This window comes from Ips typographus, linkage group LG2 (assembly GCF_016097725.1).
Source record: "Ips typographus isolate SLU linkage group LG2, UJ_Ityp_2.0, whole genome shotgun sequence".
Classification (NCBI taxonomy): Eukaryota; Metazoa; Arthropoda; class Insecta; order Coleoptera; family Curculionidae; genus Ips; species Ips typographus.
The window spans coordinates 25,017,243-25,045,079 of NC_138423.1; the positions used below are offsets into that span (position 1 = coordinate 25,017,243).

Sequence of the window (27,837 nt, forward strand, 5' to 3'; positions counted from 1 at the left end):
CCTATTTAGACAATTTCCACAAAAAGGACAAGGAGGGCCTTGTTGGATAGATTAAAAAGTCAACTGTATTGTTTTTACTATTATTATTTTAGTGCAATATCACAAAAAAGGAAATCAACAGAAATGCGCCTCACATAACAACAACACCAATCGCTAGAATGATAAATTGGACTTCCGCACTTGGTCGAATCTACCATTCGGTGATTGTTCACAACAAATCTAAAAAATGTACGATTTATCACTTAATAGTCATAGTAAAATGAAATAAAACTTTATAAACCATTCTCATTTATGTCGATCGGAAATATCCTTATACCGTGTTTTGTGTAATTATATAAACGATACTTAATATCGTTGATATAATTAGTCAATAGTGATAACACCAAGTGAATAAATAAACATAACTATACTTATCTCAGTTTGATTTAAGTCGTGTGCATGTCAACTAAACTTCAGAGGAAAATTTGCACAAGTATTTAATTAAAACGTACCCGTACGTGCAATTGTGATAAATTGTGTTTTGATGCCTCATCTAACTGATGTACTACACGTAAGTTGGATAATATACTTTCAGTATTTTCGTTATGGTTATAATGAAGAATTATTGGATTGTGGTCCCAGGCGAAAGATCCATCTCCAAAGTTTTTAAATTAACCTAACCCAACCACTTACGTTTTGGTTTAGAGATTAGAAGCATCGAAAATTGATCACTCTCAGGTGTGACACTCTGTATAAATAGTAGCTGTGGCGTGATTGCGGTGGGAATGAATAACTACCTAATTTTTTTTCTTATTTTCCGACCTTATTTGAATGTATTTTTAAATTTGTCTAGATCGATTATTTCCCTTGATTTGTAGTAAGTAGAAGAATAAATCGAAATTGTGGGCTTACCTTCATCAATTAGTCTTTTTAACATCCTTGGTCTCCCCTTCCTTAATCTGGCCTCTTCCAAATATCTTTGCCAAACTATCCCACATTCCTCCAAAGAACAGTGCACAGGTCAGATTTTCAAATGGAATAAACGGATCGTGGATACCAAGTATAATGGAAGACAACTTGAAATAGACGAAAAATATGACAATTCCAAAGTAAACTAGAGCATGTGGTGCTGAAATAAGTTCTGTCTTTTTGTCTAGAATGAATATAATTGAAGCCACTAGAGAGGCCTTGGTGTAACTGAAATTAATACAAATTATTAATACAAAATAAACCAGAAAGCTAAAAAACATACAAACTAGGTTGCATAAACTCCATGGCTGTGGGTGTCCAAACGCCTCTGATTAGTCGCTCTACCAATCTGGTAAAACCGGCTCCGTTTCCTTTCATAGTTCCAATGATTATCATGATCAAGTAAGCATTCGGGTACAGCTTGGACGCATGCGTAACTCCATCGTAAACTTTTTTACATCTGTAAATTTCTTTCATTGCTGAGAACACTATTTTGACCGGCAGGAACTTTGCTAGTTTGTATCCGACGTCTAGTGGAGTATAAAAAACGACATACCTAGAAAAAATCAACTTGTAAAACACGCTGCACATGTGGACTTTCTGCTATCTTGTATAATAAACAAATCTTGAGGAGACTAGGAGTAGGATTCTCCTCCACCAGATTAACATTATTCAAGTTATTAATTTTATCCAAAAATGTCTTACAAGCTTAAGAAATCCCTTTTATCATAATATTTACCAGACTGCCGTAGCTACCACAACTTGGGCTGTGTTTTTGAGTGGTGCTAGAATGGGTTCCGCCAGGAGTCCGTTGGCCACCATCCCTCCCGCAAACACCACCAGCATGTAAGACAACCAACAAGACAATGGGTGTTTTCGGGAGAATGCTTGAGCACCTAGAAAACCAAAGTATAAAAAGAAAACCAAAAAAAATTGGAAGTATGATAATTTAACAGTAACAAGAAGAGAGAAACCATTAGACAAAGGTGACGATAAACTTTATAAGTGACATGTGTCAGTCTGTCGAAACGGATGTGACGTAATTGGATAGTTAGTCACTACAAGACACAAATGAGTCATTCTGATAAAGTGATCACGTGTCACGTGAAAAGCCGCATCACGTCATCACCTTTGTTTTGACAGACAGAAGTTGGTTACCATCTTGGTCGAACTTGTTTCATCACCTTGTATATGACGACATATCAAACAAAAACTTACCGGTTCCAAGATCTTCTCTGACAGCTAATGCGCATAGAGTACAATGAGCAATGTCAAAGTAGGGAAACATTTTAAGTTTCACCACTTGATTGGCGATATCAAGAAAAGCTTCGGGATCCATGCTGATTCCTTTAATAAGTTTTGGCCTCCTTATACAGTCTAAAATAGAAAGTTTCCTGTTATTAGGTCACCGTAAAATTAGGACGAAACTTAACCGCGTTTTAATGTGGACAACCCTGACTTGTGTAATAAATGTACTAACACGCGGATTACTAACACAGTACAATGATGGAGGAAATGCAGGTAGGGTTGTTACGGCCTAGTTTCTATTGTACCTGCAGTGTGCTTATGAGTTTGTGGTGTGTTTGCTTTAGAGTCTTGCTACAATAAATAAATTTTTAGGAGATAAAGCGTGAACTGTAATTAATCAAAATTCCAAAATTATCAGTAGCAGTAAATTGTCATCAAACAGTTAATCCTACAAAATTGTACCAAAATTGTTGAAACCTGAATATAGCCATGGGCTATTACAATAATGTCCACTATATTTTAAGTACCGCCACTGCTTGCAATTATATTATTAACTATTTAGACCTGAACCCATCGATGCCTAAACCACATGGTATATTCAGACTTCAACCTCCGGATGTCACCTTAATAAAAGCGTTTCAAAGTCGTGCTGGAAAGTGGACTTTTCACAATTCCGAGCTTATTTTGCCGAACAAGGATACATTTAACGGAGCCGGGACATTCTGATGGTTGGGAACGAACTGTTCCAGATTTTGGCAAGTTTCCTGGACCTGAATCAAGCCTGGATCTATTTTCAGTCAGACGGATTAGAGAGCTATTACACTAATTTCATTTAACGTTTAACGGTAAGTTACTTTTCATAGATGTTTTGTATTGGGATGAAGGTAGATCATACAATATTTTTAACCTTGAAATCTTAATTAAAACTTTCCCAGCATTTGGATGATGTTATTAAAGTGACCTTGATCTGTCATTTTTTTACTCCCACAAATGTGAGTTATTTTGACAGATACGTCAAAACGTCACATAAGCGTCCAATGCAACCGTCACTGGCCAGTGGTCAATTTTGCAAAAGTTAAAGTTAACCTTCCACTCTCTTTTCTCTCATTTTTTATTTTGTGTTTTGTTTTTTTTAGTATTATTACACAATAATATGAATTTACAAAATGTTTCCAGTTTTCGGGACATTTAGCCTCAAACTTGTATTTGTCCTCCACCAGAAAGTTTCTGAACAGGGTTTTGTTTGCCTTCAAAGCTCAAAATAAGCATTATTTTAAATGGCACACCCTGTGCATTATTATACAGGTGTGGTAAATCCAAAAGCGACCATAGGAAAACCGTATAACGGACAGAAAAACGTAGATAATTGCATGCGCGGGACAAAGACAGAAAACGAAAAAAATATCAAGTAGGCCATATTTTCAGCGCGCTGTTGCCAAACGCCAAGTATTCAATACTATTGGATTTTGGCAACAGCGTACTGAAAATATGGCCTACTTGGTATTTTTTTCGTTTACTGTCTTTGTCCCACGCATGCAATTATCTACGTTTCTCTGTCAGTTACACGGTTTTCCTATGGTCGGTTTTGGATTTACCACACCTGTATATCAAATTGTCCTTTTCATGACCTACTTACTGTATGACGTAAATATGTATTTATGAAATGTTTAGGGTTTTCAAAATATTTAGTCTTGAAATTCTTATTTTGTATTAATATTTCTAATTCCTTTGTGGGTCCATTATACTTGGTTTTAATTCCTCATTTCTTGTCTTTTTTTTTAGATATAAACAATGGAAGACTGTTTGGGATATATTGCTGCATTGGACATCGGCACCACTACCATACGCTGTCAAATTTTAAACCATCAAGCCAAATGTGTTGGAGCTAGTTTTGACACTGTAAGTTGTCATTTCAGGTTGCATTAATTTTCACGCTCCATAGAGTGAGCAGAACGAATGTGACGTCAGGATGATGTAATTTAGCAAAACCATAAATTAACCTACTGTCAAATTACGTCATTGTGACGCTCTGCTCGCTCCATGGAGCCAAAGCCACCAAAGCTTGACGTAACTTGGATGAATTTAAGGTCAAATTACACTATCCAGACAGAAATTCCGTGGAGATTGTCCCGGAAGAACTATGGAATGCCACGCTACAAGTCGTGAAAAATGCTGTTAAAAGTTCAGTATAAAAATTCCGTAAACAATTTAAGAAATGGGTGTTTAGTTGACCTTAGAATGTAAAATAATGCAATAATATACTACTGCAGACGCAGAAATAAGTATGCATCAAGTGCAATCGTTGGCCATTTCCACTCAAAGAGCCACATTTCTGACTTGGAGGAAGGATTCTGGAGAGCCAATCCACAATTTTATTACTTGGAAAGATTTAAGAGCTAGTGAAATTACCCAACAGATCAATCGATCATGGAAAATGAGGGTAAATTGTGTTTTAGATGACAAAACTACGTTCTTAATCTGGTTTTGTTCTTCCAGCTATTGCGCAAGGCCTGTTACTGTGTTCACTTGGTAACCAGAGTAGCAAAATTTGGTATTGTGAGCAATATGAAATTTACAAGTAGCCATGTAAGTTGTGACAAACAATTTTTTGCATAAAAGAACATTATATTTTTCAGGTGACACCTCGACTTCTATGGCTTCTCCAAAACCATAAAGAAGTACAGACAGAACTTGCCAATCATAATTTAGCATTTGGAACCATAGACACTTGGTTGCTCTACAAACTAACCGGAGGTAGAACCTACGTCACTGATGTGACCAACGCAAGCGCCACAGGCCTCTACGACCCATTCAGTCTTTGTTGGAGTTTTGTCCCACAACTCTTCAATATTCCCTTAAGCATTCTGCCTTCTGTCGTTGATAACGACTATGATTTTGGGTTGACTGAGACCGGTATTTTTGGTATTCCAATCAAAATTGGAACCGTAATGGCTGATCAATCAGCTTCCATGTTTGGATCGCTCAGTTTACGGGAAGGAGACGTGAAACTGACGTTGGGAACTGGAGCCTTCCTGGACGTGAACACTGGAAAAAGTATTTCAAGTTCTGTTGCTGGTTTTTATCCTTTGATGGGGTGGAAGTCAAAAAAGGAGATGGTGTTTTTAAGTGAGGTTGCGTGCTCTGATGCCGGATCTTTGGTTCAATGGATGGTTTCTGTTGGTTTGTGTATAGTCTTCAATCGAGTTAGCACTGGTTGAATAATGTGGTTGATTTAGGGTTTGTCAGCAGAGTGGATGATTTGGCTGATATAATTAGTGGGACAAAAGACAATGGTGGCGTCTATTTCGTACCTGCTTTCAGTGGTTTAGGTGTAAGTCTTTTGGTTTTTCTTTAAATTGAATTTAATTTTTTTTTGTTAATTTTAGCCACCATTTAATGATGAAACAGCTGGAACTGGATTTATTGGCATTAAACCCACTACAACAAAAGGACATTTGGTCAGGGCTGTTTTGGAAAGTATTGTCTACAGGATTATTTACGCCTATAATTTGCTTAGTATGCTCAAATCGTTTTACATAAGGTAAACTATTCTACCACATATTTATTACATAGAGTAGAGTTATCCAATTTTTGCTTCCAATACAAACATAGACAATTTTACTAACTTATTACTTCTTTTATTTAAGACTTTTTATGGTATTATAGGGTGGATGGAGGAGTGTCAAGAAACGACTTTATATGTCAATTATTAGCAGATCTGACGGGGGTGGCGGTAAAAAGAAGTAATTTAGAAATGTCCACTTTGGGCGCCGCTTACTTTGCCGGACTTTGTTGTGGTAAGTTCCCGCAATTGAAAAGTGTGGTTAATAAAGTCACTGTAAAGACATTTAATGGTGAGTCCACATGATTGGTCAAAAAAAAGCAGCTTTCAGCTTACTGCTTTTTCTTGACCAATCACAAACTAGCAGTGCTACGCAAATACTGCACATGTGAACTTACCATAGAGCTAAGTAAAAGTCAACACTAACCTAGCCTGACATTCAGTGAGTTATTGAAATGGATTACTTTACAGGATATTGGAAAAGCCTGGACGAAATCTTAGACATTGATCGCAATGACGATGTTTTTGAGCCTACAAAAAGCCAGTCCAAAAAAGAAGCATTGCAACTGAGCATGAACCATTGGAGAAAGGCTGCTGAAAAGCTGAAATGTTGGTACTGACAGTCCTCCATTTTATTTTACTCAATTGTTTTTATTATAAATAAAGAAACTACTTTGTTTAGATCACACTCATCATTCTCTTTATTATGATCACCCAGCCGGATACTGTAAATGGTTGCATGAACTCCATGGGTGCTAAAAGCCGGCAGAGAAAGAGATTCCTAAGAACCTGTTACTTGTAAAAGGAGAGTGCAGAAGCAGAACCGAAAGGTTGAACAAAATCTCAAAGGAGAATCCGTTTATGACGTAAACGCAACTAATTCACTTTACATGTAGTTGTACTAACAAAGCCTATTTAGTACTAGACAAGTCTTAACTTTGTCCCATTTTTGGTAAACAGGCTTGCAAGTTTCAATCAAGACCTTGAAAACGGTTATAGTTAAGATTGGATAAATGGAGTAGAAACTCGAGTCATTCAGCATTTATCGAGTTATTGATAAATTATTAAAACCTTACTTAAATTCATCAGTTTTTCAACCTCCCCACAGAGTATATTTGAAAAAATCAAAGTATTTGTACTCTATATTGTACAACAAAACCTACTTAGTCAACTTGGATTATATAAAGTAAGGCAAGTTAATGGCTTGCCGTACTCGAAGAGTGCAGCATCTAATGGTCATGAACGTGTAGGTGAAACAATGTAAGAAATGTTGAATAAATTTGAATTAATTTAATTTTCTATGCGCTAAGGTGGCGAAACGATTAAACTAATTATTGTTGTCGATAAAATTTATATGTATGTATGTGGGGTAGAGCTCGAATCAGATGAGAAAAGGCCACCGCATCATCAATGACGCAGTTTTTAAAACTATTTCTTTCTCCTTCTACAGTTGCCGTCGCATTAGATATAATCAGAGGCGTCCTATTAAAATATTCCCGAAAATATATTGTTAAGCGGTCAAAAAGCCACTTGGCAACGTAGCACGGTTTTTACTTGGACACAATTAAAACAGATGCGGCAGCGGCCAGGGACATTTGGACCTTTTTATATGCTTTTACAAGCCGGCACTCTAAACGGTGTTGCCAAGTTTAAAAAAATGTAGTGGCGGACAGGGAGACTTAGGGGGTTAGGTTAGGTTCCGTTTTAGTCTGGTGTTTTGGTTGTATTGTTGATGGTCGCAGTTGAAGTTCACATAGTGTTATGAATAAAAAACGTTCAAAAAGGTTGGAAAGAAAGGTGTTATCATATACAGCCAAGGCCGTGAAATCGTCAGTAACGTCTTACAATTTATGAAGAAAGAAGCAGAAGGAGTTTCCATTCCTTTGAAAAACTTGTTGTCTTTTATTTTCTTTATTAAAAACGACGAAAATGTTTCATTTTACTGATAAAATAATAGCACGCCACTGACTGGCTGCAACAACTTGGAAAGTAACGAGAGCAGCAATATTTAAAGCGAGACGTACAGAGATCGTGACATCATCGTTTGATGACGCCTGTGGCCTTTTCTTAGCTGATTCGAGCTCTAATAAACACGTTCGATTACTTAACCTATACGTAATGAATTACTTTGTTAATAAGTTATTACAATCGAAAAATTGACGTAAATAGATACAGACAATGCGAAAAAAAAAATGTGATTTAGTAACGTAAACCGCCGTTCTCCAGTGTAGAGGCGCTACTGTGCAGTATGTGCACACGATAATTATAGACAGCGAAGAAGGCGGTGGGTGATTACGTCGAAAATTGGCGATTCTAGGAATAGTTTGAGTACATAATAACTCTTGCCTATGGACAAACACTCTCTAAATTTAACCATGATAGTTTTGCTAAACATTCCGATAATTTTTAATTCAAACTTTACGTGCGAATTAGTATTCTATTAAAATTCTCATTAGAAATGTACACGGATTGTTGTTAGTTGTTGGACAGTTGACTTTGTGTATAGTCACTCAAAAATAGAAAACATTGAAAATTATGTTGGGAATGGCATATTTAGTTAACACACTTCTTTTCTCCCATTTCTATATCAACGAAATGACAGTTCTTGATGGTCTATGATTATATTGATTATGTCAGTGAATTGACAGACATAAACTAATAAGTAAATAAAGAGGTTTTTATATTACATACACGACGATTACTTATTGTTATATTGCCACTTTTGTTCAAAACATTTGCAATGAGCAAAAGTAGAATAACCAGACTGCATGGGATCCTGATTTGATTCCACAGTGGTCACGTGACCGAGCTGTCAGAAATCCTTTTTAATGCCACGTGACCGACTGTCAGTTTACGTTCACCACTCTCTCTCTATTTGCCTGTGCGCTTCGACAATTTTTAAATCGAGTTTTCAGACTTTGGGAATGCAATTTCTGACCTGGCAACACTGTACTGGCCCAGTGCCACTAGTCAAACACTGTCACACGACCGCAAAAAGGTAATTTGAAAATTTGCTAAATGAAATTTAGGCAGGAAAAAGTAATTGGTGAATTACACGTCACGTGATTTTAAGAATGCAATTTTTGATGTGGCAACACTGTAATGGTGGCACAAAATCAGTCACGTGACCGAAAAAATTATAAATTGAACGGCAAAAATGTGCAGCAAAATTCGATTTAAATAGTGGTGAAGGCAAAAATTATAAAATATAGGTCACGCGGCCAAAAAATCATGCCTACAATCCTTTAACTAATAGTTCAGGAAATGTTCCAACCAGTTTATCAGTTTTCAAAAGTGATTTTACTATTTTTGTTCACGCAGTTGCATTAAACGCTCTTACTGAGGATAAAATTACGGTAATATTACTACCGGATGGAACAAACCTCAAATCACTGATATTCTGGCAGATTCTATGCGGAAAATTACGAATATCTAATAAAATGAGCGTGCCTTACCGTGAAACATGTCTGGTCCTCTAATTCTTATATCATCTTTGATTGGTAGGTATAACTTTCACAATTTGTGTTTATTGATCAATAATGGTGAATGTGTTATTCCTACAATAAGATTAAATTCAAGCACGATATGTTATTCAGAAGTGACGGAATAACGTTTAGACAAAAGTTTAATTTCAAATCAAAATGGCTCTGAAAAGTGACGTTTAAAATCGTCATATTGACAGCTGACAATTTATTAAACAATACCAACCAAAGCAACTTCTTTATTAATAAGCAGTGCAGCCACATGCCGTAATAAACAAAACAATGTATGTATTATTTTGAAAAACACCTGTCTTAATTTAAACTTTTTTTAAAATGCAATATGTAAAACTGAACATTTTTTAATACAGCAAGTGCTGTACTAAAACTGGTAAAAGACGGAAAACCACGTGACTTATGTGAACACCTGTCACATGAAACGTGACAATCTTGTTGCACCTTTATCTTCCTACTCATTAATTTAAAAAAGCAAATTTTAACGTAATTTGGCGGTAGCCTGCGCACATTTCGTAGAGTCGCGTCATCCAGCAATAAATATTCTATTCGTCAACATTACTGTATTATTACTAATAAACTTTGCACCATATCGAATGTTTTGTGTCTACGACAAAGAGAGAGTGAGTGAGCCCACAGATACATACACAATCAAACGAGGTGCAATTCGAGAACACATTCACACGAAACTAATAGAAACAGGACAATACAAGGTTTACCGTGTAAACGGTTTTAATTGGACCTGTTGGCAACTTTTACTGTATAGGAGATTCCTAGTAAATTCAAGTGAATTCTATTTAAATTCGTAAACAACTGGTTAGAAATAAATGGGGAAGTCCACACTGAAACCTCGTGGGGTAAACTTGCTTAAAAAGAGAACAAAACAACCGGAGGCAGTCAAGCAGCACGAGGTGAATCCAAAGAAAGACAGAGACAGCTGCCGAACAGGTTTGAGATTCGAGGAAAGAGTAGAGTGAATGGTTGACGCTAGGGAGCGGGGCGGGGGCGATAGGCGATTCCAGCTCAATGTTGTCACATCCACTCGTTCATGTGCTTTTCCTTAGACTTCCCTCGCTATTCAATCTCTTTGTGACACATGGCAAATACGTTGTTCTACAATATTTGGTTAAAGATTAGTTTGCCAGTGATTGATATCAAATCAAATTCAAGATAATTACTTAAAATCGAATAATTTAAAGGCAAGGTCATCGGTGAAACGATAATTTTGCTGGAATGTGGCAACGTCGTAGTAGCCAAGAGTGAAACAAATAATTACGGATCGGAGTTGGCCGCGGCCGAGAGTGACAGACGGATCGGTGCGTTGCGTTCGAGCGACAAAGACAAACCGATCGGGTGGTAAACATGGCGCCTTGTGACCCTTCATATCATATTTAGTGTGTGCTGTACACGCAGTATCTCGAGATTATCTTGCACGTAATTTAGGGAACCTACTTTATTACATTAGATAAGTCGCGAATAATAAGAGAGGAAAACACGTCGCGTCAGAAAAAAAACCTTCCAGTGCCAAAATAACTAGACGGTGTGTTTATTTTTGTAAATAGTGCACTTTTTTACTGGACAGCATATATGAATCACGCTTGCTGACAGTACACCAGGTACTACCCAATCAAGGTACCCAACTAAAAGGTGGTGTCACATCATAATGTAAACAGAAGTTTTGGTTAGTGCGCCGCGCCACCAGACGTGGGCGAGAATCGCTGCTTTCGACCGATAAGGTGAGTCCCAATTTGTTCGTTTATTGCGTAATTAACGCCGTTTCAGTCTGCAAAAGCGTTTTGGACACTTTTGAACGATAAATTAATCCGAATAGAATAATTCCAGGAAAATTGAACCTTGAGCAGTATTTTGCATGGTATTGTACCGGGCGACGTTGCCACGTCCGTTTTGTTTATTTCCGCATGACGTTTTATTTGGGATTCTCATTCAGGGGCTATTAAAACAAACCTGTCGCTTTTCCTTTTATTGTTGCTGCGTTTGAATCATACATTTTGTTTTCCCAAATCTGTTGTTTTTGTTTTGATTGTCTAATATTTGTGCACGTGCCTGTACCAAATGTAAACAAACGTCATTAAAAATAAACTTACAGAGGATGTCCCTTAATTGTTATCAATTATTGCATATTAAATGCTTGCAACTAAAATAGGTACATGTAATTTCAAGTCTGCAGTATGTAATAGCACGCAATTAATGTTTACCATTTTTTCCTGGAAGGAATGGGGTAAAAAATTGCAGAGCTACTGGTGGAGGATTTTTAAACTAACCATAGCCACATTCATATACTACTTGTGAAATAGTGCTAGTTGCACTGTTAGTTTATATTTTGACTATGTTAAGAATGAGAATAGTCAATCAATATTGACTCAGTGTGTGTGACATTCCTACACTTTAAATTGAATTTAAAAAATCTAAGTATGCTAAACAATAATTGGCATTAGACTACATTGAAGTGTGCACCATCTGGGATTGTTTTTTGACGTTATATAATTTGGCAAATAATAATTGTTTGAATTTTGTCTTCCATTAAACTAGTTTTAATTTAAATATGCCAGATAGAGACAGAGTTTGAGACTTATGGAGCCTAATTTTTTTAAAGAAAATTCTACTAAAATATCACCATCAGTTAATAGAGTTTTCCATATGTAGAAAATTAAGAAAATGTTGCTTGTGTTTTGGTTTTGACATTTTTCAGAACGTCAAACTGGTTTTTCAATACCTGCTAGAGAGCACTAGTTAAGTGCAACTGTCAAGAAATGTACACAAGACTCTTGACATTAATTTTTCTTTTACAAATGTCCTTAATGGGTTTATTTTGTGCAGTTCTGACTTGATTGTTCCTTGAACAAGGCCATTTTTACTATTTACAACAACACAGCCACTCTAGCAAAAAGTCATCTGCAGTTAAACACGTAAAAACATGTTTACACCTGTCAGACTTGGAATAGCTCTAGTCATTGTTTACTTTTGGTCTAAAGATGGACATTTATGTATGCAGTTGGTACATGAACTATTTATCTAAATTAAGCTAACTTTTATTTTCGTTTATTGACCAGTAAATTTCCTACACTTGCAAAATTTTCTATAATTAAGTATTTACAATAATAAACCACATTGGTCATGTTCAACAGATGATAAAACTTAGTATATCAGCATTCCACTTATCCATTCTGCATCACTCCTGATAAAAGTTTCACTTGATTTGCTTTTCATTTAGAATATTTTTTCACAAGCTGATTTAAAGAAGATGGACAACCATTAAGATTTTCACACTGTGGATGTCTAATATTGAACTGTTATCATCTCCCATTGAGGGACACTCAGAGATTACGTATCACAAAGCAAAATTTCATAAATACGGCAGTTCCAGTTGTGGATGTGGCAACGTGGCTGTGCTGGCGCCAGTGAGACTATCACTTTGGCGTCATACGCTGTCTGTCTCGAGTCGAGCAACACTGTTCCCCCTTCCCCTCCCGGATTCTTTAACCTCCACATGTCGCGGACAACTCCGTAATGACGTTCTCCAACCAGCCTGTTGCCAACAAATGCTCTTTTCCTGCAACGTTTTCTTAAATACCGACCCTTTTTCTTGGACGATTTCTCATTCACCCTAATTAACAATCGAGTGATTGAACTTGAGGAATTTAATCTAAATCCTGAATAATACCGAAACAGTTTGGGTGCAGCCTCTCTGTTGGTCTATTAAAAAAAACCCGCCATTTAAATTATACAACACGCGGACAGGAAAACAAATTATTTTTCTTGGAATTCCGGCCCGATTCAAGGACCTTTTGAGTCATGTTTACTGGGCTTCTATCCGTGTGTAACTACCGTAGCGGTAAAGTGGATAATGCAGTCGGCGAACGTTGACAAAGAAGTCTTAGAGATAGTCTTATCAAAAGTTTTAATAATAAAATGTCAATATCATAAGCAGCAATTGTTGCCATGAAAGTTCGTTTTTTTTTTTAAATTGTAAATAAACCACAAAAGTAGTAGTTATGTTTCTAAATCGCTGATTGTTTGTCCTTACTAAACGCGTCATTTCTGAAGGGGAAAGGTCGGATTATAATACACATAATCATCACAGTTATTGGCATGAGGAAACGCATTGTGGGACATTTTCTAGTAAATTTGTGTTCATTATCAATGCAATACATTATTTGAACATTTTGTTGGGCATTACAGAACAGGTTTTAATCCAAAAAATCTTGCCAAATAAGAGTCACATTTTGTATCAAATAACTTTATAGGGACTTACCGGTTAGAAAAAAGTGGTTCCTATCACCAGGATTACTCTCCCCTTCAATAAATCACATTTATTTCTTATTAAAATCATAACGTTTTTTATTTTTTAACACTTTTCAGTCACATTGTTTATAAAAAACAAACAACTAAATGTCAACTGTACAAAATTTAAGGTTAAGTCCGTCAATCTCTTCTTTTTTAATTTTGTTGGCGCCCAGCTATTTTGATTAAATCTTCCCTTTTTTGGTATATTTGCGCTAGTCTAATAATGTCACTATTTTTTCTAAAGTTAAATTAAATTGTAGTTGTTGAACAGTTCTGATTTTTTCTTCAATACCAAAAAAAGCGTTTTTGTTATAGTATGATTACACAATACTTTTCATCGTCAAATAATTAATTCTTATGGAAAGTGTTGAAGTTTCCATATCAACTACTGAGCAAAAATTAATCAGAAAAGAACGATTAGTTTAACTCTGTACGTTATAAAACGCATTAATTTTCGATCCAAGCAGGAAAACCCGTTGAACAAACATCAAACCTATTTTTAGAGGTACTAAATTACGTTCTCCGGACGTACGCAGAAAAATTTTGAGAATTCCCGGTACTGAATGAATATTTTCGTTGGGCTACGAACGAAAAATACAGATCGTACCCACTCAGCCGGCTGCCACAAAACCGAACTGGGGCCTATCATCATCAGGCATCCCCGCTATTTGACGGTACCCAAGTACCAGCGGTGATTCCGAGAATCGACCAACGCGGTACCTGGCGATTCCGAGAATACCTGATCAGCCGCGTCCGTTACCCAGAAAAACAGATGTACGCATAGAGAATCGGGGTATCGCTACCACTTATATACAGAGTGTGTCTGCTCGGTGGCCTGGCTGGTCGGATACACCTGTAGAAGTCACTGCTATGCCTGCATCAATAAGAAAAATCTTAAATATTGTGTAAAACCGACGTGACTAAAGATAACTAACTGTTTGCCAAAGTTAATTTTTTTTTAATGATAAACCTGAAGAATTTCATGCGAAATCGCGCGAATTTGTGGAAGGCTTATTAAGGCGGAACGAACTGAACGGTTCGCGGAATTGTTGAATAACAAGAACTTCAACTATTTTTATAAATTGATGTCCTGTTGCGTCGGTCTGTTATGGCAACAATGACCTTCGTGAATTGTACTGAAAATCGTAACTTGTCTACCAGTGTGTTACACACCTATAAGTATACCATTACATGGTATAGTAGAAAGAAAATAGTATGGTTTTAGTACTAAAAAAATATAATTTGCATAAAATGTCTATGGGTGATCCATTGTGGCTGTTTTCCCTGACATACAATATTAAACTGTATCTTCTGATGTTATGGATAATACCAAATCAAACTGGATGTTAAGACTGTTAAACAGCAATTTTCAATGCAAAGACTGTCAAGTAGCCATTTTGCTTCTGGTCTTTGGAGACATACCAATGTGTTCATGAATTTTATAATCATCCGATGGAGCGAATAAAACTGATTTCGTTCATCTATCTGTCAGGAATTAAACTTTAAAGAGGATCATCTTGAAAATTTGTCATTATACCACATTGTCATAACCATACTCTGGTTATACCAGAAGAAGGTTTGCTTATTTTAAACGAAACACCCAGTATAACAGTTTTAGATTTCAAAATATGTATGTAATTATGATGGTAAACTTTCAGAATTCTGCTCAGTTTTTCAATGGTTTTCTATCCTTTACCCCTTTTCCATATGTTTCTACATAATGTTTGCCTGTCAAATACTAGAATATCTGAAGTATGACCTCCTTGTCTAGCAACCAATAAAATTAAGCTCTCTTAACTATATTGACTATTCCAAATTATATTATTTGTCTCAAAACCACAAACATCTACATTATTATTCATTTTTCATGATTTTCCCAGCTTACAATTATTATCATTACCCGTTATAACCCAACACAAGTGGCGATGTAATAGTCAAATTAATTGACATGAGAAAAAAACAATTTTGCTAACCGACTCAACACAAACACTTGAAAGTTCCTTTAAATTTATTTATCTGTGATTGATAAGGAGTTTAAGCGGAATTTCTCATGAATGCGTTTGATTTCGGTTAGCTAAGCTGTTCTTCGAAGAAAACTTTTTCAGAAACGTTATTACTACCCAGTTTGTGGAAATCGCGGATAATGTAGTTTTTATTTGGTTTCTGACAAATACGTAGTAACGCTAATGAATTACCAGGAATTAATCTAAAAAAAAAGTGATAACGTATATCTTTTATTTAGCAAACACGAAACGTTGCCATATTTACATTAAGTAGTTATCCACTTGACAAGGACGCCTAATTAAAATTATATTGGTGCTCTGGAAACGTTACCTCGTAAAAATTCAGTCAATGTGAATCTGGATTAGAAAGCTCATGAACAGTGATAAGTTTATTATATTTAAATATAGTCGCATATAATCAACTTCTCTTATCAGCCCCAGTCTTATCGTATAAAGCTTAAAATCATCAGTGATTCATAAACGTTATTGTCGTTGAAAAACAAGAATAGATTAGACATATGTATGTATTCTATACTAAATTTTCATATTCCATGTCTAACATGTTGTTATTTTGTTTTAGAGCACACGTCGTGATGGACAGGAGCGTCGACAATTACTTGCATAAGAAGTTCAAGAAGCAGTTGAGCATAGCCGAACCCAAAGCGCAACCGCTGAACCAACAAAATGATAAGGAAAACCACGTTTCTTCTAGGGTTTCGGAACCGAGTGCGGAAAAAGCGATTTCCGCACATAAGGACAATAATCGAACTATCGTCGTGCCAAATCAGAGTACAAACATTAGTAGTTTCGCTCCTGGACTGACCAGCCATAGCCACAACCAGTCTTCCATATCAATAAGTGAAAGTGGGAACTTCAAACAATGCATATCAAATAGTAGTAATTTAGGGAAACCGCACGATGATGAGAATCGTGGTAGAGAAGTTAATTTTGATACGACTACGTTTAGACCAATTGTCACAGAATCTCGCGGTAGCGAAGCGACCAATATTAACAACCACAATAATTGTAATTCACCACCGTTACGTTCTTCCACACCTCCAGAGTACTTTATTAATAATTTGGATTCTAGAATGAGCTCTCCGCCACCGAATCAAGACGATAAAAACGAGGATGCCTTGCCAATCCCTGAAAAGAATCCAAACGGGAAATATGTGTGCCATTACTGCAATTTGGTGTGCTCTAAACCTAGCGTTTTACAGAAGCACATTAGAGCTCACACCAATGAGCGCCCCTATCCTTGCACGAGTTGCGGATTTAGTTTTAAAACACGATCCAACCTGTACAAACACTGCAGATCCAGGACTCACGCCAATAGGGTGATGGGTGTGAAAGCCCAGGAAACTTCGTCAACAGATGCAGATGCCAAGCAAACTTATATAGATAATGCCACGCAAACGCAACTGCAATACGCCGGAGACGAAGCTGGTAGTGACTCCTCCACAACTAGAAATAAACCTTATAAACCTAGATTTCACAGAGTTGAACAGTTTGACAGTCCTTTAATTGAAGACGACGGTAACAAAACTTTCAGCGGAACAGACTTGTCTCACCACATCAACGAGATAATTAACAAAAACAACTCCATAGTAAACTCCAGCGACCCTAACTTATTAAAAAGGCGATTGTTTAATGAAGTGTTAGTGGACAGTGCCAATAACAATGAGTACAGTCAACGAGATCAAGTGTACACTTCTTCACCTGAAGAACCTTTAAATCTAACCAACAAAAATCGAAAGCGGTGTATGAGTGAAGCCACAGAACCAGTAATGCAAAAAAGCTTAATTAAGGAACTACTCTTAAAAAATCTATATTCATCCGACATGCAGTGTCCTTACTGCAAAATGATTTTTCAAACTGTGACAGAGTTGGAATGCCATAAAATGCGAAGCTGTAAAGGGAAACCTTCAGAAGCTAAATACACTAGAAGTAGTTCAGTCAATGTCGCTTCGATTTTGACCAAAAACAAGAACGCATTTGATAGTATGCCCAGTTTTCAAAACACCGTTTTTCCTTTAAATTCTCCAGGTCCCTTTTTAGGTAAAACTCGTCTGGTGGAGGGCGACAAAAATAAATCATTTTCATTTGACAACGTAAACCTTCCGATGCCAAGTCCTAGTGAAACATCACCAAATTACGTTCTATCCCCACCAACACCTTTTAAAGAAGAGAAAAAGCCTCATGTTAGGCTATTTGGAGGTGAAGTCAAAGTGCTAGGTGAAAGCAAGAGCTACATTATCGACAGTAAAGACGCACTCAAATCTCCGGCAGTGGAAAACTTTGATGATTTCGAAGGAAAAATGAATGAAAACCGTGTTGTAAAGTCTGGTTTGCAATCTGGAGGTACAGTTCTTACAAGCAAAACGTCAAAGGAGGAACCTAGGGTGTTTAGGGATGTAATTCGAGTGTACGAAAACACTTTAATGTCACCTAACATTGATGTAGTCGGTTTAGGACGGTCGGCTCAGTACAATTACGAACTCAAAGATGACGGAGTTAAACTCAGTCAACACTCAGTAAACGACTCCACTAAAGTAGAAGATCCTAGTTTGCAAAAGTATCCTAATATCGCGGACTTTAGTCAGAATGCTGTTAAACTGTTGGCTCCTAACCTGAAACATCCTGGAATACAACTCTCAACTATAGTGCCACAATCTAGACTAGTCTATCAACCAGATCTCAAGTTACTCAGTCCAAGACAACCTGTTGCCTCATCACCCACTCCCCACATATCAATGGACACTGACCGTGAAACGCCGGTTAAAAGAATCGTAATCCAGAGAAACTCACCGCCATTAGAAAACAACCTTTGCAATCCCATGAATTTGCTGGTGAACGGAAAAGTGATTAGATACGTCCCTGGTATGCCAGGTCCAGTGGCGGCAGAACCAGTAGATATGATGTTTGGGAGTAATATTGTGGCTGTTGGACGAACGTCAAAAGAGTCACCTTTACCATTAAACAGTCCAACAGTTGCTCGAACCAGTCCTTTGATTATCCAATCCCCCCATCAGAACTTGCCAAGTCCTTCCAAGCGCGAAATACCCAAATCACTTCATCCAGATATAAAGAAAACAGAGTTAAAACCCCCTGACCCTCCCACTGAACCTAAAAAATTTGCCAGACCTAACACATTAGCTCTGAAACCGACCACAGCCTCATTGAAACAACACCACGGCCTCACTCCAACCATCTTCAATCAAATCCTAATCAGTCCGGACACTCCTCGGGTAGCCAAAAAATACGCACAACACTTGTTCAATGGAAACTACTTTAGTTACCTAGGATTGAAGAGCTCGACGAAGCCAGTTTACTGTACTTTAAACAAAACGCAACCGTTTTACGTGCCGCACTTTAAGAAATTGAGCATGTACTCGGAATGGCGGCAGCAAGACACGAAAGTGGACAAGTTGTATGTGAGTTCCTACGATTCGAGACAGAAGAACCCGCGCTATATCACTGCAGGCAGGACAGATGCTAATTTGATCATTCATTCTAGTTATAAAGTAAGTGATCCAGTTTTTTTTTAAAGTGTGTTGTTTTAATATTGTTTTTTTGCAGTTTGTAGTGTCTGAGGTTCCGAGTAAGACTGAAAAGGATGAGGAAATTCAGAAAGCGCTTATTGGAGGGTTTGAGTGCAGTGAGGATTCGCCTTATATTAGAGGAAGAGGTATATAATTTTTTTTTTCATTTCTAACACCTTCATAGGCTAAGTGTCAAAGAGCAGCAAGGGTGTCAATACTATAAACTGTCTGGCCTATTCATTTGAATTAGTTATTACACAATGCCGGATGTATAACTATCTGAAAATGCCTTGTCAAGTTTCGATGAAAATAGCTCCAAAACTCATTTTTCAACTCTAACGTTTTGTTGAATTGCCAAAGGTGTGGCCGTTATAATTGTCTATTTTAGAAAGTTACTACTATTAGAGACTTGTAAATTGTAGTAATTTCGCTTTTGTACAGGGTGGTCCAGTTTTAAGTGTCAATAATTCACCATTTGATAGCCAATCAAAAAATAAGTTGACTTGCATTGTGTCATTTTTCTGAAAAACGTTTCCTAAGGAAGATACAATCCTCCAAATTTCAATTTAAAAAATCGTTTTATAGTTTAAAACTGAACATCCAAGACTTGTGAAAGTCCAAATTTGTACTGAATAGTCTAAAAACTTTTTTACTACTAGGAATGGTCTTATGATTTGCTTTCTCAGACTGCCATCCTGGTTGAGTGTCTGAGACTGGCATTCAAGAACTAAAAAAAGTCCGGAAATCAAGACAAAGATTGTATTGTGCATGAAACTCATTTTTTACTACTAAAAATAGTATAAAAGTTGACTTTTAATGCTAGAACGGACCTTACTAGGACTAAAGAGAGTCCAAAAGTATATTTTCAAGACTTTAACTGGTGTACAACTCAATTTTCTGGACTGGACAACAAGTCTAGAAGTAAATTAAATTTTCAAACTATTTTATTTCTAAAAATTAGTTCTCAAGACTATTTATTATTGTAGCATTTGGTACCAACATTTTTTACTTTTATTACTGAAGAAACTTGACTTTTGGAAATAGTCTTAAACTCGATTTTTCAGTCTTAAAAAGCATTAAAAACAGTAATTAATAGTGAAGAAGCTTGAAATAACATTTTCAAGACTATAGTCAGTGGACACACTGAATTTTAGGCCTGATAAGTCAAAAACTTTACAAAACAGCCTTAAAACACTAAAAACAGTCTAGTTTATTAAGAAATACCCGAATTTTTAGCACTGAGGTGTCTAGAAGTCGATTTAATAGTGACAAAGCTTGGAATGTCATTTTAAGTCTATGAAGAATGTAAAAATTGTTTTTTAAGTTTGTTATGTCAATAACTTGGTGAAGATAGTCTTGAAACTCGATTTTCCAAGCTGAAAGCAGTTTTGAAGCACTAAAAATAGTCCAGAAGTCGAAGAAAATGAAAAGCAAAGTAAAAAGCACGAAAAGTTCGTTTTCAAGGCAATTTTCATGAATCTAATGTCAATGTCCTGCATCTAAGACTATTTTCAAGACTAAAATATTGAAATTTGTCTTCAAATTATGAAAACTTACTTCAAATGCAAATTTTAAGCTTCTGATGTCACTTCATTAGTTCAGTCACATTTTGGGGCCCAAGTAAATTTTTAAGGTTTAAATAAATGAATTTGTTGTAACAAATTCTTGAAAAAGTAGTTTTTATGTCTACAAGTCAATTTTTAGTATTAAAGTCTCTCGATTTGCATGAAAACTGGTTACAAACACAACTTTTAAGCTTCTGAAATTTTTATCTTTTCTAATTCAATTTTCAAAACTAAAGCCTTTTAGTTTGTCTGGAAACTATGAAAACTGGCTACAATAATATTTTTTAAACTTCTTAAGTGAATTTTCCGTTTCCAAGACAATTTTTAAGTTGGGTTGGGTTAGTTTTGGGTCTTTGACCGTAATAACGTGTAATAATGTGCTTGTTCCAAATTTGATCAATATTGCTCCAACGGTCTGACAATTATGACAAAAAAAAAACGATTTTTTAAACAGAAATTTGAAGGACTGTATTTTCCTTAGGAAGCACTTTTCAGGAAAGTGACATAATGAATGTCAACTTATTTTTTAATTGGCTATGGATTGGTGAATTATTGACATTTAAAACTGGACCACCCTGTATAATGCGGGTTAATGTATGAGATATTTGCAGTCAAGTTTTAGACTTTTTTAGTGTTGTAAAAGGTAATAAAAAAATGTTTTTATGATTGTTTTCACTAAATAATCAATTACTAAAGCAGTAAAAGTAAGTTAAATTTAAAACTAAGGCTCTGCCACCATATCACTGTCATTTTTAAAGTTTCAGCAACTGTAACAAACTCAAAATGTTCTTGTCCTGTTTTGTTGGTAATGCTTTTTCACCTCGTGCTAACCGCAACACGATTGGACATATACAGGGTGTTCAAGAAACAAAAAGAATAACAGTTAAATTTGGATCTAACTCTAGCCAGCTCAATAAAAATGTGCAAAAATATGTTCCTTTAAAAATTAAAATATTCTTTTTTACTGTTTCTGTACTTGTTTGTTATGTACATTTTTTTAAAACTGATTTCAAGCGGTAGTATATGTGGTACCAACAGTACCTAAAGCACGCTTCAATCTGCAAAAAAATAGAAAAAAAACAGCCAAATTTGGTTTGCTATTTGAAAACGTCAATTTTGTGTTGTTGGAAACTAGTTCAATTGTGGTCTTCTATTTAGAACAAGGGGAAGAAGTACACTAAAACACAGAATACGAACATAAACTGTTTTTATTCAATAAATCAATGCTGCCAATATACGAAACCTAAACTACCCAACCTAAGTTACATGGCTGCCACCATAACAGTTGTTCACTTTACACTCACTTATTACAATGTCTAATATAATTGAATATGTCTGTATTCTAGGTCGAGGAAGATATGTATGCGAACAATGTGGAATTCGGTGCAAGAAACCGTCTATGCTAAAGAAACACATTAGAACGCATTCCAACGATCGGCCTTACACGTGCAGCCACTGCAATTTTAGGTACACGCCATACATTGTAATGATACACGCCTCTTAATTATGAATTTTTGCAGCTTTAAAACCAAGGGAAACTTGACCAAGCATATGAAAAGCAAATCGCACACTAAAAACTATACCGCGACCAGCAGTGGATCTTCTACCGCTCTTAGTATATCTCAAAGTTCCGAATCGGATACTGATGATAGTGGTATGGACAGCAGTGGTAAGAATTTCTTTATATAATAGTTTTCTACATACATTTCACTCGAAATATTGTGTTTATTACATCTAAAAAAGCAATGTAATAGAATAGAAAACTATTATACATTTTTCTTTTTGATTGTTATAGACGAATCAATGACTCGTCAACAAGAACACGAAGCAGCCTACGGTCTTCTGTCGTTATCGCAAAAAACATCAGGATCACCTACGGAAATGTTAAGCTCAACTGGTTCCGGACTTATCCGCACAACCAGTCCTACCACCCCTTCGGCCACCGAGTTTATGACAACCGAGGAAGTTGCCTACGTGTCCAAGACGAATTATGCAAAAAACAAAATTCTGGATGACTTACAGTACAAAAGCAAACCCGTGGTCAGCACGTCATCGATCCAACTCTATTCTGACGAACCGAAGAGTAAGGAAGACAGTATCGCGACGTATCTAGGCAAAACCAGCACTTCTCGACCGCTAACTTACCCTTACACCAGTCCTTTAGTGGTGGAAAGTCAAAAGAAGGAAACTACAGCCCCGAAGAGTATTAAAGAATTCCACGTGATTCAAAAGTACGTTAAAGAATTGAATGAACCGGCGATAACCCCAACAAAACCAAGCGAAAAAGTTAATTATCTGCCCAGTCCTGTTCCAACGCTAAAAGTGAATGACGTTATAGTACAAGATCCACCCCCTTTAGTTCAGGAACGAAAAAGAAAAATCAACGTAATGGAAGAAGAGAGTTACAAAATCAAAGTGCATCGAAATTCAGATGAGGTAATGGACTTATCAGTCACCTCGTCAGAAAAACGCGAACCAGCGTCATCCTATTCGGTCCACGACAACCAACCTGCGCCGTATTTCGAAAACCGAACCGTGGAAGAACTAAACTACCGAAACTTGGAAATGAACCGGAAAATCGCCCAGTTTGAACCGACCAACTATCAAGACGTGGACATGTTGAGCAACAGTAGCAGCGACGTGCCCAAACAGATGGAGTACGACAACAGCGCGATGGAAACCTTGGCGGACGTGGCAACGAAGCAAGAGAGGCTGGTGAAGAATATGATGGCGAAAAATGTGGCTTCCGAATATTTAAAGTTGGCCACGCAAAACGAGAATCCGGATCTGAATAGGGATTCGGGATGTTTTCTGCCGAATAAAAAGCATTTGAACGAGCTTATAGCTAGATCGGAGGGAAACAAGAGTTGTACGATATGCTCGAAGAGTTTCAGTAAACCGTCTCAACTAAAGTAAGTATTTTTCAATGGTATTTACTCTATAAGTTGAAAATCTACTACTCATGCCTGTGAATGAGGTTTTACCATATTTTTTAATTACATTTTCTAATAGAGAAGATTAAAATTGGTCAGTTTGCATACATTTTAATATTTTTGGACACTGATTCAATAAAAAAAAATTGTTTCTACATTTTTCATGTTCAACCAACAATTTTTTAAATAACAGATGTATGGCAACGTTGGGTAACTCTAAAAATCACGTGACCCAAACACTGCAGGCCATTTTAGCACTCAATGTCCATGAAAATGTTTATAATGGCATGGCAATCATCTTCGACATTTTAGGCTTATTTTGGCGAAGTATTAACCTGAATTTTAATGGGACAACCTCACTTTTAATTTCTTACATCTTAGGTGATGTCTGACGTCTTAAATGTTAAATTTTACATGAATATAAACTCATCATATTTACAAAACATATTTAAAAATTAATAATCCTTCCAACAGAAGAAGCGATTTTCTTCATAAAGGAGCTTACAAAAAATGCTAGTCCAACCGATTATTACCACAGTTTTCACTCTAGATACAATCTTCTTCTTCTAGTGCCTATTAGTTTCGAATATTGGCAACCATCCTGGCTATGATGACCTTGTTGACTGCTGCTTTAAACAGTTCTGTGGTTGTTTTTGAATACCATGTCCTTAGGTTCTTGAGCCATGATATCCTTCTTCTTCAAGAGATACAATATAACAGAAAATAATTTTCGACACCCTATCGTAGATTAATTTGACTGTGACGTTTTGCCCTGACCTGTCACAGTTAAATCACAAACTTACACTAGATAGAGCAAGCTACACTCTATGCTAAATACGTTCCTGCAAAACGCCATTAACATATTTAAATATTAAATTGAGTTTCTAAATTATATTTTCTGTCTAAATTAATTTTAGAACCAAGTATAAATAAATGCTAAACTCTTCTCCCAGTTATGGAGGAAAGCGCCATTTTGGTTGATACAAATCATCTTCAGTCATAATTTGTTGTGATTCCTTTAGTTTTTAGTTTAAGTTTAGCCAAAATCATGGATAATTTTCATTAATAAATATCAAAGAATGATGTTTAGCCTCCCACGGCCCTAATTCTTGAAAACAGGGAATGGAATTCTCAAGAGAAATATTGATAGAATGTGACAATTGCGGTTCCTATCACGTTCTACAGACCTTTCTCTTGATAATTCCCTTTCCTCCTTTCAAGAATACACACCCAGATGAAATTACTTTCCTATTATTAATATTTTTGAAATTTAGCTTCTCCATTTATTAAAACAATGTAAATTAAAGTGAAATTTTTCTTGCAGACTCCATATGAACATTCACTACTTAGAGAGACCATTTCGCTGTGATTCGTGTTCGATTAGTTTCCGTTGTAGGGGTCATTTACAAAAACACGAAAAAAGTGCTAGTCATAATAGTAAGGTGAGATATACAACTACTAAGATGCTAAGTCTTTCTTAACATTTGTCAGTATTAATGTAATATTTTTATATCTAGTTAACCTCGTCGCCAGCTCAGTCCTCTTCCGAGCCGAGACCGTTCAAATGTTCAGACTGCAACATAGCGTTCAGGATACAAGGACATTTGGCCAAACATTTACGTTCGAAGATGCACATAATGAAGCTGGAGTGTTTATCGAAGATTCCGTTTGGATTGTACGCGGAATTGGAGAGGTCTAACAGTTTGCTCACGGAGATTAACACGAGCGATGGGGACCAATGTTTAGAGAGTTTAAAGGTCAGTTCAAATCATTCTGTTCAACTGTCAATTTAGTGCAAGTAATAATATCGACAGTCAGGCAACAAAAATCTTCTTCTTTACTATGATTAACGTTGTTTCAGACTTTAGCCAAAAAGGTGTATATCAACGATCCCGGAAAGCTTCAATCCCTCGCCTACGATATGGATCCAAGTTCGAACGCCTCAGATCCAAATAGCTAACTTCAGTTAAAGGTTTTACAACTGTTAGAGCAATTTTTACGCACTAAGACTGACATGATAGGAACATAAGTTCAGATTTCAGCCCTCCTTTTCAAAAACGACCTTCTAGACCCCTCTAGAATACTGGTCTTTATGAAAAGAGGCTACGGAAAGAACCTATATTATTTAAATTTATATAGGGTTGTAAATATACACTTTATATTCACTAAAAGCCGAAATAATGCGAGAGTATATCTCGAAAAGATGACAGGTGCGTTGGACGATTAAGTCAATAGAATCCCGAGGGTACGTTAAAAAGGGCATCAGTTCTATTTTAAGACAGTGATCTCAGATACCTAATAGGTAATTTTTTTTTAGAGTATTGGTGAAATTGGTAAATTTGAGTAATAATTTGGACGAAATTATTACTCAAATTTGATAATATATTTGAAGAGACAATCCGCACAACAAAAAATATACCTACAAAAAAAATCTAAAAACAGGAGTAATCTACTAGATTTAATTTTAGGTTCGTAATAGATTGATTCTTGCTGGCGAGAAAATAGATTGGTAATTTTAAGGATTTTGGTGTATCCACACCTCGACTATAATACATGCAAAACTACTGTGTCAAAGTTTTTTATTGTGATATATGTATTATTAATTAATTATTATTGTATAACATTTAGGGATTTATAATAATCTTATTTTTTTGAAGACCTCTATTTTTTAAGGTTAACCAGAATTTTTATCAGTGGTTAGGTTTTATGGGACACATATTTCCATTTTGTTTTTTTTTTTTAACTTTTTTGGGGCTGAGTGGTTTTTTTTGCATTAAGGCTTGTTTATGTGAAATATGTATAGGTGCAATGATTAGCAAGTTTGGTAAAAATTCTTCAAGTTGTCAACTGCCAATAATTTTTTTAACAGGGATTTTCCTGACCTCTTTGAAATTTTATATTTTGTTTATATTACTTTATTGTGTAAATATTTAATGTTTTAACTTGTCTTAAGCCTGACACGCTAATCTGTACTTACCTTCCTTAGAAACTGATCTTTATAATTTATTTATAATTCAAATAGAACACTAATTAAATTTTCACTACATTGGAAGTTGGGTTAGCGTGCATTAAATAAAATGTATTGTTTTTGTTTCTTGTACATATATTTTGTTTATAAGGTATCTATGTCTATTAATTGTTAATATTGTTTAAACTGTTAAGAGATGAGAATCAAAATTTGTTAATTACATTTTGTTTAAATGACTTTATGTGTATTTGTTAAATGCCTTCTTACTTAAGTGAAATACAGACACATCAAACTCTAAGTGATAATATAGTAAAAATATAATACTTCAAGGCATTAAATTAGTTTAACCCCAAACATCCTCAGATCGTCCAAATTTGAAGATAATTGAAGCAATGCAAATGAAGACATTTTGAAGAAATAGGGACACTCCAGGTGATTTTACATCTAAAAAATTAAAACCTTGATTTTTATGCAGGGTAAAGTCAAAACTATGGACAAAATCAATTTATAACTTGCTTCTCTTTGTTTATTAACATAAAAACAAATTAACTTACCTCTATTTATGTAAACTGTAAACAGAATACTACAGGATGCAATAACAGCTGCAAAACCCATAACAAACCCTAGAAAAATCCAAACGCGGGCTCCTCGTGTACCCATACAGCCCCCTTCATAACTGTCACCTCTCATCTTAAACAAAAAAACAGTTTTAACCACCTCCGGAGCATGTTGATGTAACAAACCTGAGCATTGGAAATTGAATTAACCATTATAAGTGATAGAGTCCCGGCTACGCCACACATCCAATAACCTGCAGGTATGTGACCCGGCAGGACTGTTGCAGAGTCAATTATAATCCACCAGCCAGTGAAGAACTGGAGGTGCAAAGCTCAAATGAAAGTGAGTGCAGAGATTTTATGTAGATACATACCAGGAAACCTGACAACATGGACGCGTAGGCGTTTCGTTTGTCCCCCTCGAACCAAATGCAAGGGGGTAGGTTTAGGTTCGCGCAACAATCCAGGAGCCCCATTATCTCCTCAATAGATTTCAGTACTTTTGCCTCCTTTATATACAAAAGTAAAGACAACTGTTACATTTGCAATTTACGTGTTCTGTGTTGATTTCGTCCAGTAGTGTACAAAGTTTATTAAAGATAAAAGAATTAGTAATAATCACAATAAATACAAAATTACAAATATACAAATCAAAACAATGAATGAATGAAACTACTTAGGACTGTCACTGTCACTACTGTCAGTACTAGCA

At 36.0% G+C, this 27,837-nt stretch overlaps 4 protein-coding genes across 8 annotated transcripts; 2 read left to right on the forward strand and 2 right to left on the reverse strand.

The window, feature by feature from the left end:
- Positions 1-68: 68 nt before the first annotated feature.
- On the reverse strand, positions 69-13,653 carry LOC145724288 (trimeric intracellular cation channel type 1B.1). Of its 3 annotated transcripts, none has more exons than XM_081972463.1 (6): positions 13,526-13,653; positions 2,167-2,325; positions 1,688-1,844; positions 1,232-1,504; positions 892-1,176; positions 69-219 (listed from the first exon to the last, which is right to left on the reverse strand). In XM_081972463.1, exons 2-5 carry the CDS (start codon positions 2,285-2,287, stop codon positions 897-899), a joined length of 831 nt encoding a protein of 276 aa, XP_081828589.1. In that variant the 5' UTR covers positions 2,288-2,325; positions 13,526-13,653; the 3' UTR covers positions 69-219; positions 892-896. The 3 variants fall into 3 exon arrangements, with proteins under 3 accessions (XP_081828589.1, XP_081828587.1, XP_081828588.1); XM_081972461.1 differs by lacking the exon at positions 13,526-13,653 and adding an exon at positions 2,820-2,959; XM_081972462.1 differs by lacking the exon at positions 13,526-13,653 and adding an exon at positions 2,382-2,547.
- On the forward strand, positions 2,900-6,450 carry LOC145724283 (glycerol kinase 5). 2 transcript variants are annotated; one of them, XM_081972451.1, is made up of 10 exons: positions 2,900-3,041; positions 3,979-4,095; positions 4,284-4,377; positions 4,467-4,636; positions 4,693-4,782; positions 4,833-5,376; positions 5,433-5,527; positions 5,583-5,737; positions 5,863-5,993; positions 6,230-6,450. In XM_081972451.1, the coding sequence occupies exons 2-10, from the start codon at positions 3,988-3,990 to the stop codon at positions 6,376-6,378; spliced, it is 1,536 nt and encodes a 511-aa protein (XP_081828577.1). In that variant the 5' UTR covers positions 2,900-3,041; positions 3,979-3,987; the 3' UTR covers positions 6,379-6,450. The 2 variants fall into 2 exon arrangements, with proteins under 2 accessions (XP_081828577.1, XP_081828578.1); XM_081972452.1 differs by lacking the exons at positions 2,900-3,041; positions 4,284-4,377.
- Positions 10,524-26,805, forward strand: shn (zinc finger protein schnurri). 2 transcript variants are annotated; one of them, XM_081972439.1, is made up of 9 exons: positions 10,524-10,988; positions 16,141-19,084; positions 19,140-19,248; positions 22,014-22,134; positions 22,188-22,336; positions 22,463-23,579; positions 24,925-25,042; positions 25,118-25,357; positions 25,462-26,805. In XM_081972439.1, the coding sequence occupies exons 2-9, from the start codon at positions 16,154-16,156 to the stop codon at positions 25,558-25,560; spliced, it is 4,884 nt and encodes a 1,627-aa protein (XP_081828565.1). In that variant the 5' UTR covers positions 10,524-10,988; positions 16,141-16,153; the 3' UTR covers positions 25,561-26,805. The 2 variants fall into 2 exon arrangements, with proteins under 2 accessions (XP_081828565.1, XP_081828566.1); XM_081972440.1 differs by lacking the exon at positions 10,524-10,988 and having other exon boundaries at positions 16,445-16,586; positions 16,651-19,084.
- Positions 26,683-27,800, reverse strand: LOC145724291 (transmembrane protein 50A-like). The gene is made up of 4 exons (XM_081972465.1): positions 27,500-27,800; positions 27,312-27,443; positions 27,123-27,258; positions 26,683-27,012 (listed from the first exon to the last, which is right to left on the reverse strand). The coding sequence occupies exons 1-4, from the start codon at positions 27,599-27,601 to the stop codon at positions 26,912-26,914; spliced, it is 471 nt and encodes a 156-aa protein (XP_081828591.1). The 5' UTR covers positions 27,602-27,800; the 3' UTR covers positions 26,683-26,911.
- Between the last annotated feature and the right edge of the window lie 37 nt (positions 27,801-27,837).

What these genes read in the sequence shown, in the direction of transcription:
- shn (XM_081972439.1), top strand. Translation starts at nt 16,154, where the DNA reads ATGGACAGGAGCGTCGACAATTACTTGCATAAGAAGTTCAAGAAGCAG. An exon ending in TAGTGGTATGGACAGCAGTG is followed by an intron (nt 22,337 to 22,462) that starts GTAAGAATTTCT and finishes TGATTGTTATAG; the next exon opens with ACGAATCAATGACTCGTCAA. An exon ending in AATGTTTAGAGAGTTTAAAG is followed by an intron (nt 25,358 to 25,461) that starts GTCAGTTCAAAT and finishes ACGTTGTTTCAG; the next exon opens with ACTTTAGCCAAAAAGGTGTA.
- LOC145724291 (XM_081972465.1), bottom strand. Translation starts at nt 27,601, where the DNA reads ATGGGGCTCCTGGATTGTTGCGCGAACCTAAACCTACCCCCTTGCATT. An exon ending in CCATGTTGTCAGGTTTCCTG is followed by an intron (nt 27,444 to 27,499) that starts GTATGTATCTAC and finishes TTGCACCTCCAG; the next exon opens with TTCTTCACTGGCTGGTGGAT. An exon ending in TACAGTTTACATAAATAGAG is followed by an intron (nt 27,013 to 27,122) that starts GTAAGTTAATTT and finishes TTAATTTTTTAG; the next exon opens with ATGTAAAATCACCTGGAGTG.
- LOC145724283 (XM_081972451.1), top strand. Translation starts at nt 3,988, where the DNA reads ATGGAAGACTGTTTGGGATATATTGCTGCATTGGACATCGGCACCACT. An exon ending in TCAATGGATGGTTTCTGTTG is followed by an intron (nt 5,377 to 5,432) that starts GTTTGTGTATAG and finishes TGGTTGATTTAG; the next exon opens with GGTTTGTCAGCAGAGTGGAT. An exon ending in CTGCTTTCAGTGGTTTAGGT is followed by an intron (nt 5,528 to 5,582) that starts GTAAGTCTTTTG and finishes TGTTAATTTTAG; the next exon opens with CCACCATTTAATGATGAAAC.
- LOC145724288 (XM_081972463.1), bottom strand. Translation starts at nt 2,287, where the DNA reads ATGGATCCCGAAGCTTTTCTTGATATCGCCAATCAAGTGGTGAAACTT. An exon ending in GTGGTAGCTACGGCAGTCTG is followed by an intron (nt 1,505 to 1,687) that starts GTAAATATTATG and finishes GATTTTTTCTAG; the next exon opens with GTATGTCGTTTTTTATACTC. An exon ending in GAGTTTATGCAACCTAGTTT is followed by an intron (nt 1,177 to 1,231) that starts GTATGTTTTTTA and finishes TATTAATTTCAG; the next exon opens with TTACACCAAGGCCTCTCTAG.